The sequence below is a fragment of the Schistocerca americana genome, chromosome 3, assembly GCF_021461395.2.
Source record: "Schistocerca americana isolate TAMUIC-IGC-003095 chromosome 3, iqSchAmer2.1, whole genome shotgun sequence".
NCBI classification, from domain to species: Eukaryota; Metazoa; Arthropoda; class Insecta; order Orthoptera; family Acrididae; genus Schistocerca; species Schistocerca americana.
This window is the reverse complement of record NC_060121.1, coordinates 475196854-475214706: the sequence shown is the minus strand read 5'-3', so window position 1 is coordinate 475214706 and position 17853 is coordinate 475196854. Positions and strand designations below refer to the sequence as shown.

General features: G+C 43.8%; 1 protein-coding gene across 1 annotated transcript in view; it reads right to left on the bottom strand.

Moving 5' to 3' along the window:
- Positions 1–17853, bottom strand: part of LOC124606160 (dipeptidase 1-like) — a 369120-nt gene that overhangs the window by 172717 nt on the left and 178550 nt on the right. Inside the window, exon 5 of the mRNA XM_047138127.1 lies at positions 8602–8734. Coding sequence (XP_046994083.1) covers positions 8602–8734 — 133 coding nt within the window. The remainder of the gene's footprint in view (positions 1–8601; positions 8735–17853) is intronic.

Below are 17853 nucleotides of genomic sequence, written 5' to 3'. Positions count from 1 at the left end.
AGGGAAATGTGCAGTGATTCTGACAACAGCTGGCTCTCCCAAAGAGGAAACTTCTTCAACAGCATTTACTTTTTCCAACATGTCTGAAATTAAATTATTTTTACCTAACAAACTGGCTGTTCATGTGAGACAGAGAAACGCAAGGCCTGATATCCAGCAAAGATCTTCTAATTTCGGTTCACTCTTGACAAAAAAACGTAAATTAATAAATCTTTTCGGCATTTGTCTTCCACTGAGCCAGCTTACTTCGGTACAGTAAGGTATGTAGTTGTAATTCCTGCAATAAATGCCAAAATTGAGGATGTTTAAGCCCATGTGTCTTCATATATACATGTGTCTTCATACATACGTACAAAAATTGATGTGATGTTTTCTAACGTAACTGATTTTGCACAAAGCGCATCTCATTGTACAACGCAGTGAATGTCTTACGTCTCTTCTGTATGTCCTAGCTTTTTGTGCATCACTGCCATGAGTCCTCTCTGATGGCCTCGCATTGCCGGTGCTCCGTCCGTGGTTACTGAGATTAACCTATTCCAGTCATACCGACACCATCAATCAATTGGTCGACAGCTTGGAGAAGTCTATACCTGTCACAGCCCCATTCGAAGGCACTAAGTAGAAAACGTCTTCTTTTATACGCGCAGAGTTATCGACAGCTCGTGTTAATATCAATATCTGTGATGTATCTCTAAAGTTTTTTGCCTCATCCAACGAAACACAGAAAGCAAGAAACTCCTCAGTGTTATTTATTAACTGCCTGTGCACATCACCAGCCATTACACTTACACGTCGTGTCACGGTTTGCTCGAAAGGGCAGATTTCTTGAATCCTGCTGACACTCGTGAGACAAAAAGTTCTGCAGCACCAGTGAGTCAGAGCTTTACAAACTCCTCTTCTCAAAACGGTTTCCCGGATCTTGTTGTTCTTAACGTAGTTCTGAAACTTGCTCGCTGTGCAGATTTATTGTAATTGTCGTTCCGCAAAATTGAAAATGATACCCCGTACAGTAAAACAGGATAGGACGTCACACAAGAGACGAGGAGTTGAGCAGTTCCTGAGGTATCAATCCTGTCGATGCGCCTAATCCCTTTTCTTTAGCACATTTAATTTGGCTTGCCTTTATCCACTATTCAGTACACTATACTCGTCTTCATGAAACGAGTTGTAGTGTTTTTTTAGTTGTTAGCTTCCCTGGCCGCCTATTATTCGGCGGCACACCAAACACAGCGAGTCTTCATCTAATAAAGAACAATTCGAAATATCAGTCGTGTTTAAATGACTGAGGACACAGCCCTCCCGTTCTTTGCTTTCTTCCAATGTTCGCCATATCTCAGTGTGTCTCGCGCAAGGCTACAGTCGCCAGAGGGAAGAAAGATTAGGTGTGCTTCGTTCCCCCTGCTACCGCGTAAATAAGGATGCGGAACCGTCGCCTCTCATTTGTTATACTTGTCTAGTCAGAGATATCGCTGTTCCTGTTTACGTGCTGGCTGAGATGTGCGCACCTGTGCCGCACTTATGCACTTTTACATATTGTGCAGCATTTGGCGACTCTGGTCTGTGGTGTACATATATTATACTTCATAAAATGGGGCGTCGACATTCACGAAATGTTCAAAACAAACAATTGACTTGCACCAGGCTTATCGAATGAAACATGGCGCGCGACCATCATCACAGATTGTCGCACCACCAAGACTGAAGGTGAACTCCGTGGGAGCTACAAACCGTGCAGAACGCTCAGCTAAGTATCCACTCTTGTAGAATACATATACAGTCATATTGATGAAACGGGGTGATGAGAACTGACTGAATGTTGTGACATACAATCGAATGCGAAACAGTTCGTCGTGGAGCTTGTCGTGAAACTAGCTATCTTTTAAGTTTTAGATGCAGAGAGTGCGATAATATGTTTTACAGGCACGGGAAAAGCAAACATACAGAGGATGAATTTGTCCGAGTTGCAAGGTGGTATGAACTGCAGTGTCACACACTTCTCAAGAGGGATAGTTTGCTCTAATGGAGGATGATTTTAATATGCTGACCAAAAATCAAGGAAAACCAAGTTATTTTGACCAGTCGGTGGACAAAATCGGTGATCATAACATAATTGTAACTCTGCTACGTTAATTGTACCTCTCTTGCTTGTTGTGACGTAAATATTCCCTACCACCCTTGTAATATCACACACAGGAGAAAGAATCGTAGGGGTCAGAGCACCTCCAACTTCTCGCAGCACAATAAATAACTTTCCAAACAGTTTACCATCCAGATCAAAAGTCGGCGTAATTTATGCGAATGCTATAGGGCATTAATGTTAGATGATCTTAATACAACTACGTTGATACCTCTAATTTCCAGGGTTCCTTCCATATTTCTTCTTCAAATCACGATTGGTCGGAGTTGAAAACAAATTCGTTACCGAACGATGGCATAAGTTGGTTCATCTCACCTACAAACTGTAGGGCCGAGTCCACATTTTCTGTCCATCATCAAGTCGCCGCTTTGTTTGAATCTCATTATGTTGCATCTTCCAATTCTGTAGCACTGTTTGAAGATATCCAAACGTCTATTGCTTCCCTTTATATCATTTATGTAGTGCGAAATTGGATGAGCATAGCGTAGAAGGTCACTATTATGAACGTCGTATAATCTATATCGAGAATCCTTGATACGCGCAAACACCAGGTTTTGCAAAAAGTGCGTCTTGTCCTCCCTGAAATATACGTAGTTTTTCTCATGCACTACACGGTCACATTGCTGCGGACTTATTCTAAATCTGTTTGCAATTTCCTTTTTTTACTCTGCTGCAGATGAACTTCTACTTGAGTATTTGTGTTTAGTAACTGCTGGCCAGACCACGATTGTACGTCACTACCTTTCACTGGAAAGGGGATTTCTGTCTCCCTGTCTAACAAGGACGATGAACTATATAGCTCGATAATCTCTTCAGTGTCAGTTTCACTTGTTGAGCCTGTATAATCATAACTGCACTCCGCATGTACATTGTCCGCTTACAGCACCACACATTTCACTGGCTGATCTAGCAGAAACGCTAAAATTTCATCGGTCACTCCTTTCTCACTGAGAGAAATTCTTTGCGTTCATTTCTGACGAAATGCCAACTTCGCCAGCTGTTGTTATAGATATAATGCAATGAATGATTTGTTTATCATTGCCATTGCTCTGCTTTGTATGAACAGCACTCGCACTTAGCACAGTTTGGAATTATCCGTTGGCTAAGCAATGGAGCTACGCTCCGTAGCCTCATGCTGTGCTCCTCGTTAGGTACGTCCAGTTCCCGCCCTGCTTCCTTTAACAGCCAATATTTTGGTTGCATGATAGACAGTATGAGGGGGTGTCGATTACCGTAAACATCATTGGCATTTTGCGAACTCGCACTCAAACGGTTCCTTTTCAGATATAGATTACAACTAAACTTCTACGGAACTTTGCTTGAATATATTATAAATGGTTAAACCCTTCCGATTTTCTCACGCCTAAAATCACTCATGGCTCTTAAAAATCCCTTAACAACAATCTATCTTGACACACGTTCGTGAAATGGTAGTGTTGTATGTAGACGAAAGCCTCCCAAATAGCACGCTGTGCATCTGTCATACGACTTACTTCATTTCTCAGAACACGTCATGCCCTTTTATTGTAGTTCACACTTCCCCGCAAGGTTAGATATTTGGAGCATGTTATATGAATCATTTCTTAAGGATGCTTTCAAGCTGCTTAAACAATTTATTTCTACTGAAAAATAAAACTAATGTTACTGAAAAAATTTCACAAAAATATCGACTTTGTTTCGGAAAAATTAACCAGCTCAAAAAGCGTTTCATCATCTTTTCATTACTGAACGTTTGTGCTCAGGCGCAACTATCATTTTCTGGGCAAATCAGTGGGAATACGTGGTGGAGTATTGCAGCAGTCAGTGGTAGCTAGCGAGGGCAGTGTTTACATTTGGGTTACAGCAATACAAGTACTGAGCTATTTCGGGATGGGCCAGGCGTGCTCAGTGAAATCTTCCAGCGATAATACACAGTACAAGCGAGGGGATTGCTCCATCAACGGGTGCCAGTGGCGTTGTGCAGAACTTGACTACAAGCGGAACATTTGTGTTTCAGGTGCACTGATACTTGGTATAGACAGCTGTCATTTCGGTAGGAGTTTCATTTGTAGCCAAGCAATTCTACCGGGACATGGGGGCTACGTTAGGAGCCGCCAGTATGATTCACAAGTTTGAATCTCTTTCGCGGTACCAGGTACCTTCACTGAATTCACTGTCTGAACTCAGTACCTCGGCGCAACGGGCTATCCCTGGCTTACTGCATCAGCAACCTCGACTCCTGCCCCGAGGGCAGTAGGTCGTATCCTGTGCATGGTAACTGTCTGCCTCCGTAACGGTGGACGCGCCGCTCGCCAACGGCCCCTGGGACACAGTCCTTCATTGCAGAGATGGCTCCGACTGCCTTTGTGCGAGGCATTTGTGGCGCGAAGCACGCAACGTGATCACGTGCCAGACACTAAACACAGTGATCAGCAAAACTGGTCACACGTGTGCAGCCAGCTGGCTGGATTATGGCTGTCGCATCAGCCAGCCCGCCTCACGTGGTAGGGAGGGGCGTGGTCGCTATGACGCACCGACGTTGTTCAAATGTACAAGTAAAATAAATCGAAGCCTCTCTGGCCTTTCATCTGCTTTCATCTGCCTATCATTCCGTTTCAACCCTCTGCCGCCTGACATCCTGCGTCGTGGCCGTCCGTCCATCCCCGGGGTCAGCTGAAGTGAGACTGAAGGCAAGCAGCCAACGAAACTAACAAAAAAACTGCAGTATGAATAGAAAACAGATCAGAAACCAAACAGTTAGGAAGTGCATAACTTAGAAGAGCTAGTTCACCAAAATCGACTGCTTAATACGTTCAATATCATCTTGAGTCACCACGTCACTGTAACATGGTCCTCCTTGGTATTCTATCCGGTCGTGATGTTGTTGTGGAAGTCTATTCCACTCATCCACGACGAGGTTCCTAAAATCATCCACTATGTGAGGCATATTGCTTCAACGTAAAGAAACATAAATTTCAACTGGTCCAGAGCATTTTCGGTCACCTTCACATCAGCCCACTTCTCAGGCCGTCATTCCTGTGAAAAGGTGCGCACGCGGTAGGTACTGTGTTTCGAGCATTACCACTCCGAAGGACGGACCCATCGTTGTAATGCTGTGTGTAAAACTGGTTCCTGACCCGATACTGAAAAGCTGTCATAGTATTATCGATATCGCTGAGAGACGTCCAGCTTCCACACACGAGACCGACCATAACATGCGGGACTCACTTTCCTGCTGAACCAGTGCGACTAGTGTGACACGATCTGCCCACCTCCAGTCTCTTCAACGCCGATCATCAGGCGATAGACAAATACTACACTTTTCATTGAAGAGAACCGCAGTTGTTGATTCAGCCTGCTTTCAGGGTGTTGTCTGACCTGATCTGTTTGTGCACCATGATGATATAGGATTTGTACTGGCAACCATAGTAATGTCTAGGATCCAAAGTAATCGTATGGGAAAGGTTTCGCACTTGGCGAGTCGTTACAGTATTGTCAGGTGTATCCAGTCGCATGTATTCGGCGCACTTGCGAGCTGTAATTATCACAGTATCTGCTCGAGTATCATTAATACGTGGAGTGTCCAACCTTGATTCTGTGACGGCCCGAATTCTGCTGGGGACACTTTCAGTGAGGTGTCTGAAAGTCTCTGGAGGAATGGCAGCCCATTCTTCCGTTCAAGCCCAAAGTAGAGAAGCTAGTGATTTTAGATGCTGGGGTCTGGAGCGAAATTGATGTTCTGACTCTTCCCAGAGGTGTTCCGTTGAGTTCAGGTAGGGACTCCAGTAGGCTAGTTCATTTCAGAAATGTTGTTGTCCACAAATAATTGCCTCACTGATGCCCTTTTATGAGGGGTCCACCGTCAGGCTGATACAAAAAATGTCTTAGATATGTTCTTCTACTGTAAGAAGTACAAAATGTTGTTAAACGTGTCCATATCATTCTGCATTTAGCGTTTTCTTCAGCGCAATAAGGCTACGACATATGAACAACGTTAAACACCCCCATACCGAACAGCACCTCCTCTCTACATCGCTGTTGGAACCCTTCCATCGGATTTCAACAGTGTATAGCGTGATTCGTCACACCAAATCACTGGTTTCCAATCCTCCACTGTCCAAAAGCTCAGCTCAAGATTCGTTTACAATTGACGACTATGCGTGGCTTATGAGAAGATGCTCGATCATTGTAACCCATTCTTTTAACGCCATACGAAACGTCACCGAGTTGTTCTGCTGGCCAGTTTATTGGCAATAATTCGGAATTCACGACTGATTCCTTCCGCTGATCTCTTGCTATTTTTACTACCTCTCCTTGCAACTCTCCGTTGTCTGTCAGCACACGAAGGCCGTCTCGTCTTAGTATAACTGTTTCCACTTCATACTCACTTCACAAACCGCAGCTTCAGGAGGGTTAAAATGTCCCAGATTGATTTGTTACTTATGTGAATACAGTGACTAGTCCACGTTAGAAGATACTTTGCTCCCCCGACAGGCCAGTTTTGCTGCTACTGCTTCTCTATCGACAATACAATATCTTCGTTTTCTTTTATACTTGCTTGTTACATGTATTGGTCAGCTCCGCATTACGGATGGATGACCGGATCCTTTGGTCGAAGGTGTTTGTAGCCGACGTCAGCTTATGTAGTTTACTCCGTGCGACCACTACGAGGATTATTTTCCTCGTCTTCTCTCTCACGACGGCAGGTTAACGCTCGAATGTCGTCACTCTGATCTGCGCCAACTGAAAGGCCATCTTTTCATCCTCAAAATTCTTCCCGTTATAAACTGAGAGAGGACGTACGGTTGTTAGCCACGTCTGCAGGTTGCGATACTGTGTTTAAGCACGAAAGAAACCTGTTCAATGTCCTCAATACATTCAAGTGCCACTCGCGGTCGGAACAGTGTTGTAGTTAGTTTCGGGTGTATTAGATCCGAAACAAGTGAAGGCGAGCGCGAACAAATTGTTGTTGCTCGTATGGTGGTTGGTTCCATGACCAAGGGAGAGGGGCGGTAGTGTTTGGTGTTTCAAAGGGCGAACATTAATGGGACGTACAGGAAGAAGAGGATAAAAATCATCCTCTAAATCATAACTCAGACAAAAGTGTGTGCTGAGTGATCGTGACGGGCGGTCATGTGGGAAGGTTGTGTCGAGAGGATGGCAACTGCAGTAGCCAATGCAAGGATGAATGATGAACAGGAAATGCATCATCCTCTAAATCATAACACAGATAAAGGTGCATGTTGACTGATCGTGGCGGGCGACCGTTTGGGACAGTTATGACGAAGACAGACAACTGCAAATGCAGCGGGCAGCACCATTGTCTCTTTCCAGCGAGAGTTATGACGCAAAAGGGACAACTGGAAGCACCGTTGCTAATATCAGTAATAATATCTCCCTTAATAATACCTCCCTTGTGATGTTAAACAGCTTTAATCCAATTCGACGTAAACGTTAAAGAGCACAATCACAAATATTTGATCCGTTGTGTCTTAAAGTGATTGCGAGCGTCAACAGTTCCATAACATTCATAATAATTATTTATTGATTTTGTGACACGTAATGTCAGTGAAAATTGGTTTGGGCCTTTTGAACGAGGAACGAAGTGGGTCGATGTAATTAGCGTTTGTACAGAGTACTGTTGTTCTTACGCCACACTGTTACGAAATATGTAAGTAAGTATTTGAGTCTTGCTATCAAGAGATTTTAACGTTGGATTTTCATGAAGAGTATGAGGTACCGATTATGAAATCTTTGGTAATATATTTTCTTTACGAAATGTTTACCTCTACGCCTTTCTTAAGTAACTAGAATCCCTGTGTAACATACGTCGCCTTCTGAGAAGATTGCAAGGATCGGGAATTACCTGGATGTTAGTCAGAAACGTGACACCAAATTATAATCAGATGAGGATGTGATGTCGTCTTCTACGAAATTCATTTCCTTGCAACATAAACACTGACAGCTATCGTCCGCTACTCTGTGGACTTTCCAAAGACACATTACACATTCTGGCCATCTTCCTGCACACTAAAAGTAGGTAGTCCGAGTCACGGTTAAAAATCATAAGTGGAATTATATCTAAGAACTTTCAGAGTCACGAAGAGGTGAACAGAAGACCCAAGTGAGTTATCTACACAAAGTCTGTACTTCATTCCATTAACTTCGACCAAGTTGACCTAATGTATTATTACAAATAAGCCTACAGTGCTGGGTAGCTGGTAAAACATAACCAGTGAGCAGTAAGGATTTTTCACAAAGCAAATTGTTCTGACAGTAATTGCAGTAAGCACTGCGATCGTTTCAGTTGCTAGAGGGACACCACTTATCACACGCACAAACGAAATTACAACAGATACCTGAATATCAGGAATCAACTTTATTTAACGCTCCAAAATACATACCCTTTAACATTTGCGTATCGCGCCACATTAAATTACACTTTTTAATAGTAATGTACCGGTGAAAGAGACGTGAATTCTCACCCTTTGTGGAAGTGGCGAGCACCAAGTGCTGCGGATGCAGGCTGATGATCCTCTTGACGAGGTCGATTTGCTCCAGCGTCAGCTGCACCGCGTCCAGGTACTGCGCGCCGCATGGCACGTACGCCGACCAGAACTGTAACAGCACACAGTTCTCAATTAGACTCCTCTATGAAAGCACCAGCGACTGTTTTCTATGTGCAACGTGAGACATACTTTTACATTCGGAAATTTTGTCCAGAATTACTCTCGAAATCTTCCGCTGAGTCTTCCCGTCTGACGGATAAGTCTAAGAAAACATAAATACGTTGAACATGGGGTGTGGTAGAAGCTTTCATTTGATCGTCAGAGATAATATTTGTCAGAATGAAATCTTAGCGGTGGATTAGCAACTGTCAAAGACATTACTCAATGGTCGATTCTGTAGTACTACTGCCCGTATATCATTAAGAACCGTGACTAATTCTTTGCTGTTAAAATAATCTCCATTTTACATATTACTTTATAAAGAAATGGAAAAATCATTATGCCATTGTAGAAAAAATTACGGTTTTGGAAAATTTTTCTTCAACTAAAATGAACTGTTATCTAGAACTACATAGAGAAGTCTTAGAAATATATTAACATGGGAAGAATACACACAGAAGGAGAGAAGTCATTCAACGTATTGATAAGCGGACAGCAAACTTATAAAATCGATCATTTTATCTTTAACAGACGCCAATCGATTATTAAGGATTATCTCTGTCGAACAAGAGTCAGCTTCCTCTAGAGCCTTCTACTCAGCTTTTATTCGCCCACCGACGTTCAGTCCGTCAGTTAGAAAGCCGGCCGAAGTGGCCGTGCGGTTAAAGGCGCTACAGTCTGGAACCGCAAGACCGCTACGGTCGCAGGTTCGAATCCTGCCTCGGGCATGGATGTTTGTGATGTACTTAGGTTAGTTAGGTTTAACTAGTTCTAAGTTCTAGGGGACTAATGACCTCAGCAGTTGAGTCCCATAGTGCTCAGAGCCATTTCAGTTAGAAAGTCTGAGCGGAACTGTGACCACCTCTGAAGATGATCAGCTCAAGTCGGGACGAAATGTTAGGAACAGAAAAGTTTCTTGGGCTCGACCATACAATCCGAAAGCCTCACAAGCAGCTAAGACTTTCGGTGGCGAAACCCTTGATTGTGAAACAACGTGAAAGTTCCATCTGTTTAACTTTCGTCACAAGAGAAGTGTTATAGACAAAATGGATATTGATATACGTCTTATGCTCCATCGGAGTGAAACGTGTGAAAGAAAACTCTCTCCCACAAACGTCTAAAGCGTCCACGTGGGAGCAGGGCGCGTTATATTATTGGGAATTTCGTAGCATTACCTGAGTGATCTCGTCAGTCTGGAGAGAATAGTGGATCATCAAAAGTACGCAACTATTCTTGAGCACCACGCTGTTTCTTTCTCCTCGACATAGTGATATCTACCAGCAGGACAATGCAACGTGTTACACAGCTCGCGGCGTACGAGCGTGGTTCGAAGAGCAACAGGATGAGTTTACCGTACTCCTCAGGCCACGAAATTACCCTGACTTACGCCCAGTCGAGAATCTGTGGGAATCAGTTCAAGCCACAGATCCTCCACCGTGAAACCTAATGCAGTTCTGGTCAAGGCACTCCAGTCGGCTTGGCTCCACGTTTCTGGCGCTACCTACCACAACCTTGTTGACTTTCTTACTGCTCGTTTCGCAGCGTTGGTTAATGGCTCTTGACAGGCTGTCACCATTAATGTGACTAGACAGTGTAGTAGTAAGACTGGTCCCAGTGTGCGCAACTGCTTTTGAGGCTGCGTCATGCAGCATGTGTAGCAATTCACGGAACACTATTTTCCCCTATAGTTGTATGTCGGGCGCTGAGGTAATGTTTAACTGTGATACGCACATCCTTGCAATCAATGCAGGAATAAAATATGGTGCAATTGTTGTTCAGGTCCACAAAATAGCGACACTTGCGTAAAAGCTACAATTTTTGAAACCACTTTCACTGCTATACGATTTCGGAGACTTTCAGAGTATAACGATGAATGATACAAGAATGGCCTACATGAACATGTTCTGCCAGGAAGCCATGCCTTCAGCTGAGAACAAGTATTTTTCCAGATCATCCACAACCCAAGCATTCTTACACGACTACACGCGGAATTCCCGTCTCTACCAACGCTAGGATCCTGAAATAGACTTGTTACTTGCGTCTTATCTTCCTCTAACACGGCGGACCATCAAGAAAAATGGTGTCGCGCTATCCATGCATCAATGAGTAAACACAATAGGACAGAACTCTAAATGTCAACCTCAGTTTCGACAAGACGTATACTAATTATCATCACTATATATCCAGGGTGAGTCACCTAACGTTACCGCTGGATATATTTCGTAAACCACATCAAATACTGACGAATCGATTCCACAGACCGAACGTGAGGAGAGGGGCTAGAGTAATTGGTTAATACAAACCATACAAAAATGCACGGAAGTATGTTTTTTAACACAAACCTACGTTTTTTTTGAACGGAACCCCGTTAGTTTTGTTAACACATCTGAACATATAAACAAATACGTAATCAGTGCCGTTTGTTGCATTGTAAAATGTTAATTACATCCGGAGATATTGTAACCTAACGTTGACGCTTGAGTACCACTCCTCCGCCGTTCGATCATGTGTATTGGAGAGCACCGAATTACGTAGGGATCCAAAGGGAAAGGTGATGGACCTTAGGTAGAGAAGAGACTGGAACAGCACATTACGTCCACATGCTAACACCTTTTTATTGGTCTTTTTCACTGACGCACATGTTCATTACCATGAGGGGTGAGGTACACGTACACACGTGGTTTCCGTTTTCAATTACTGAGTGGAATATAGTGTCCCGACATGTCAGGCCAATAGATGTTCAATGTGGTGGCCATCATTTGCTGCACACAATTGCAATCTCTGGCGTAATGAATGTCGCACACGCCGCAGTACATCTGGTCTAATGTCGCCGCAGGCTGCCACAATACGTTGTTTCATATCCTCTGGGGTTGTGGGCACATGACGGTACACATTCTCCTTTAACGTACTCCACAGAAAGAAGTCCAGAGGTATAAGATCAGGAGAACGGGCTGGCCAATTTATGCGTCCTCCACGTCCTATGAAACGCCCGTCGAACCTCCTGTCAAGGGTCAGCCTAGTGTTAATTGCGGAATGTGCAGGTGCACCATCATGCTGATACCACATACGTCGACGCGTTTCCAGTGGGACATTTTCGAGCAACGTTGGCAGATCATTCTGTAGAAACGCGATGTATGTTGCAGCTGCTTGGGCCCCTGCAATGAAGTGAGGACCAATGACGTGGTCGCCAATGATTCCGCACCATACATTTACAGTACACGGTCGCTGTCTCTCTACCTGTCTGAGCCAGCGAGGATTGTCCACGGACCAGTAATGCGTGTTCCGTAGATTCACTGCCCCGTGGTTTGTGAAACCCGCTTCGTCGGTAAACAGGTAGAGCTGCAACGCATTCTCTGTTAATGCCCATTGACAGAATTGCACTCGATGATTAAAGTCATCACCATGTAATTGCTGATGTAGCGACACATGAAACGGGTGAAAGCGGTGACGATGCAGTATGCGTATGACACTACTTTGACTCAGTCCACCGGCTCTCACAATGTCTCGTGTACTCATGTGTGGGTTCATGGCAACGGCAGCTAACACACCAACTGCACCCGCTTCTCCTGTGACGGGCCTGTTGCGGACCCGTTTGCGTGCTACGACCATACCTGTTGCATACAGTTGGCGGTAGATGTTTTGCAATATGCGGCACGTTGGATGCTCTCTGTCCGGGTACCGTTCTGCATACAACCTGCAGGCTTCAGCTGCATTTCGTCGACACTCGCCATGGATGAGTATCATCTCCGCCTTTTCAGAGTTCGAATACACCATGGTCACAGTTCCTACAACACTATCACAGACGTCTGGTAACACGGTGTACTATAGTTGGTCTGCGTGCGGAGACGAATGCAGAATAACAATAGCAGCAAGCGCTACATGCGGACACTGCGACAGCTAGACCAAACCACAACAGTGCACTACAGCCACACTCGTAAACACGGCCGTCATCGTAAACATGCCCTTGCAGATGCTGCTCGCCGACCGTGGCCCGTGACTGTTACAACACGCAACTGAACGTCGGAGGTTTCAAGCGTCAACTTTAGTTTACAATATCTCCGTATGAAATTAACATTTTACAATGCAACAAACGGCACTGATTACGTATTTGTTTTTATGTTCAGGTGTGCTAACAAAACGTGGTTCCATTTAAAAAAACGTTGTTTTGAGTTAAAAAACATACTTCCGTGCATTTTTGTATGGTTTGTATTAAACAGTTACACTAGCCCCTCTCCTCACGTTCGGTCTGTGGAATCGGTTCGTCTCCTGCAGGAGAGCTTCTGTAAAGTTTGGAAGGTAGGAGACGAGGTACTGGCAGAAGTAAAGCTGTGAGTACCGGGCGTGAGTCGTGCTTCGGTAGCTCAGTTGGTAGAGCACTTGCCCGCGAAAGGCAAAGGTCCCGAGTTCGAGTCTCGGTCTGGCACACAGTTTTCATCTGCCAGGAAGTTTCATATCAGCGCACACTCCGCTGCAGAGTGAAAATCTCATTCTATAACAGCACGATTTAGGCCTTGTGACATAGACAGCTATGCTGGTGGAATGTACCAGTGCCCTTGCGAAAGATACTAAGCAAGAAGGAATGCAGCGGGTCCTAAGGAAGGCCAGTAGAACGCCCGCAATACTTGCACCACTGCTCTGCACCCGTGTCGCGGTGCATGTTCCGAGCAGCTGTCAGCGTGGATAAAGGCGTATTAGGACAATACCGCCAATCTTGTGTAGCAAGAACCCTGATTCATCCGGCCAGATAAAGCGTTTCCATTGATCCACATTCATTCTCTATGATCCCGTGTCCACGGCAATCTTAAGTGACGTCAGTATGGAAACACATACGGGTCGTTTGCTGTTGAGCCACGTGATCAGGAACGTGCTCAGCAACTCTTGTGTCTATACCAGGCTACTATGCGCTCTGTCGTCAATCTTGCACAGATCGCTGGATGTCTTGTTCTACATAACAGGCAAGCCTCCGTCCTATAAGTTATGTTATGACGTGCAGTTGTCAAAAGCCTTCTCGCTTTCTCGTGATTTCACCGTGTTTCAACTACTTTGCATAGGTGCTAACAACAGTAGCATGCGAACAGGCGACCACCTAACATTTGTCATAGTCTTTTATGTCAGTAGATATCCTCGTTTGCTGTCCGTGTCTTCAATAGGTCGATGATGCTCAAGTGAACCAGACGGAGCTCGGAAGATTCAACTGCTAGCTTTTCCCGCATTCTCCATATTCATCTTATCTTACCCGTAGTGATTTTCACATGTCCCCCCAACACAAAGGTGAGCTTTCAGGTAAGCACTTTGACACTAATCATGAAATATCAGCTACAGTGAACAGCTGGTTACGAGCATAGGATCCAACATCGTACATAGTACTGGTGGAATTACAGCTGTGGGAACGTGTCGTGAGTGGTGCTTGGGTATTTCAGTTGCCCGCAAAAGGCAAAGGTCCCTAGTTCGAATCTCAGTCCGGCACACAGTTTTAATCTGTCAGGAAGTTTCATATCAGCGCACACACTGCTGCAGAGTGAAATTCTCATTCGGCACCCTTCTGCAAATTGCGGCAGGTTAGGGTGCAAGAATTTTTTGTGGCCTATACTAGTGAAGGATATAAAAACTAAACCTTGTAACTGGGAACAGAGCAGGTAATTACATTAATCCAGTACTTAAATCGACTTGGTTGGTAAGGAAGGGGTGATTTGTATCAATTACTTGGAAGAAAGTGAACTCCTTAGACAAAATCGCTTCTAAATAAACTTCATTGTCGATTACCGGGTTCGGTAAGCATGGTTACCATCTCCAGATCTGTGAAAGCATTCATACAGTGTTACAAATAACTCGATAAAAGATTGTTACGTATCTCCTATACCAGATGTATAAGTATTCCTTCTACAAGATTGCCAGTTATTTGAGAGATTAGATGAACAACCCATCGGTAAGTCAAGATCAATACCACAATACACAGAGTAATTCGCCAAATGCTCTTGTTTTGCACTTCGTTGCAGCCAAGGGCATCGCTGGAGTAGCAGATGGTGGCCGGTACTGGCGCCGCACTTGTACGAGTTAACATAATAAGAATACATTTTAGCTTATGTAGTAACAACAACTTTAAAAGAGGTGTTTAGGAATCTCTTCTTCACACGTAATATGAATTCAGCTCTATTAGAACATATAACTAAGAAGTACATGAATGTACCTACCATCAAGACCTGCCGGCGCCCGTCTTCTGTTTTCCGGCCAGTAGCGGCCACCAAATTGAAGCCTAGTGGTGCCCAGGCTGCAGTGAAGTACACAGTAGTGGGTGGTAGGAGACACGACCACTTTGCGAATTTTTTGGTCATACTTGTTTCAAGTCGTCAGTCCACTGACTGGTTTGACGTGGCTTGCCACTAATTCATTTTCTGTGCCAACACTTAGTAGCACTTGCACCATATGTCATCAAATATTTACATCATGTTTTCCAATCTCTGCCTTCCCCTATAGTTTGTAGCCTCTACAGGTCGCTTATAACCATAGAAAATATTCCCTTATGTGTTAACAGGCGTCCTTTCATAGATTCTTGTAAGTGTTGTCCATGTACAGCTTTCCACGGCGACTTTTTGGCGAACCTTTTCATTCCTTAACTTATCGGTCCACCTGATCATGAACATTCTCCTGTAGCACCTCATCTCAAGTACTTCGATTTTGTTCTGGTCTTCCCACAGTCCATGTTTCACTGGCTTACTGTGCTGTGCTCCAAACGTACATTCTCAGAAATTTCTTCCTGAAATTAAAATCTATGTTTGATACTAGCAGACTGCTCTTGTCCAGAAATTCCCTACTTGTCAGTGCTAGTCTGCTTTGATCTCCTTCTTGAACCGTCTGTTTTGGCTTATTCTGATGCCTAGGTAGCAGAACTACTTGACTTCAGCAATTTCGCGAACTCCAGTTCTGATGTTAAGTTTCCCTCTGTTCTCATTTCTGTTACTTGGTTGAAAAAAATGGCTCTGAGCACTATGGGACTTAACATCTGAGGTCATCAGTCCCCTAGAACTTACATAAACCTAAGTAACCTAAGGACATCACACACATCCATGCCCGAGGCAGGATTCGAACCTGCGACCGAACGGTCTCGCGGTTCCAGACTGTAGCGCCTACAACGCTCGGCCACTCCGGCCGGCTTCTGTTACTTCTCATTACTTTCGTCTTTCTACAGTTTGGTTTACTCATAATTCATATTCTGTATTCCTTAGGCTGTTGATTCCGTTCAACATATCATGTAATTCTTCTTCACTTTCACTCAGGACGGCAAAGTCGTCATCGACTCTTATCGCTGATATCCTTTCACCCTGAATTTTAAAACCACGCTTGATTCTTTTATTTCCACCACTGCTTCTTCAAAGCATACTCGTAAATTGAACCAAAGGGGCGAGAGACTACACCTCTGTCTTACACTCTTTTTAATCAGAGCACTTCTTCTTGATCTTCCTCACTTATTGTTCCCTCCTGGCTTTTGTACATATTGTTTATTACCCGTCCTTCTCTACAATTTACCCTGATTTTTCTCATAATTTCGAACACATTGCCCCATTTTACCCTGTGGAACGAATTTTCCACGTCAACAAATCCCGGAACGTGTCTTGCTTTTTCTTTCGTCTTGCTTGCAGTATCAACCGCAACGACACAATTGCCTTTCTGATGACTTTATCTTTCCTAAAACCAAACTGATCGTCAACTAATACATAATTTTCTTTTCCAATCTTCTGTGTGTCATTCTATTCAGGAACTTGGATGCGTAAGTTGTTGACCTGATTGTGTGTTAGTTCCCGCACTTGTTGGATCTTGTACTCTTCAGAATTGTGTGGATGATGTTGTTGCGGAAGTCTGGTGGTATATAGCCAGACTCCTACATTCTCCACACTTACGTTAACAATTGCTTTGTTACTACTTCCCCCCAATGATTTTAGAAACGTCGATAGAATGTTATCTCTCCCTTCTGCATCTTCGATCTTAAGTCTTCCAAAGCTCTTTGAAACGTTGATTACAGTACTGGCGGCCCTATCTCTTCTGTTTCACCTCCATTTTCTCCTTATACGACACCATCACACAGCACTACTCCTTTTAGAAGCCTTCAATGTTCTCTTTCCACTTTTCCACTGTCCTCTATGCAATTAACATAACAGTGGGATTCCCATTGAACACCTAATTTTATCGCCATTGCTTTTAATTTCACACAAAGCTGTTTTGACGTTTCCGCATCCTGCATCAGTGCTTCCGACAATGATTTCTTTTTCGATTTTTTAACATTTTTTCATGCAACGATTTCGCTTTAGCTTCCATGCACTTCATTTTTATTTTATTCCAACTTGACATTTATTTCTGTATTCGATAATATCCCTGAACATTTTGAACCTCCTTCTTTCTTCGGTCAGCTAAAGTATATCTTCTGTTACCCATCAATTCTTCGCTGTTAGGGTCTTTAAACCTACGTTTTTCTTTCCAACATATCTGACTGCCTTTTTTACAGATGTCCATCCCTCTTCAGCTGAACTGCTTACTGAGGTATTACTTAACGCAGTATGTATAGCTTCAGAGAACTTCCAACACATCTCTTCATATCTTCGTACTTCAGTATCGCAGTTCTTTGCGCTTTGATACTTGATAACTAGTCTCTTAATCTTCAGCCTACTATTCATCATTACAAATTGTGATATGAGTTCATATCTGACCTGTGTACGCCTTACAATCTCTGCCCTACCATGATGTAACCAAACAGATATCTTCTGGCATCTTCAGGCATTTACAAATTATACGGATACTTCCTCCTGTTTTGATTCTTAAGCGGAATGTTCGCTGTTACTGGCTGAAATTTATTGCAGAATTCAAGTAGTCGGTCTCCTCTCTCAATCCTAGTAGCAACTCTAAATTCTCTCGTAACCATTCTACTAATTCTTCCTCTACAAACTCATTCGAATCACGCATGACTATTTGTATTACAGTGAAGAGCCTACGTAGCTGGTACACCTGCCTAACATCACGTAAGACTCCTGAGCCGTGGCTGGCTCGAGTCATGCTACTCTTGGGTTAAGCCCTGGTTGC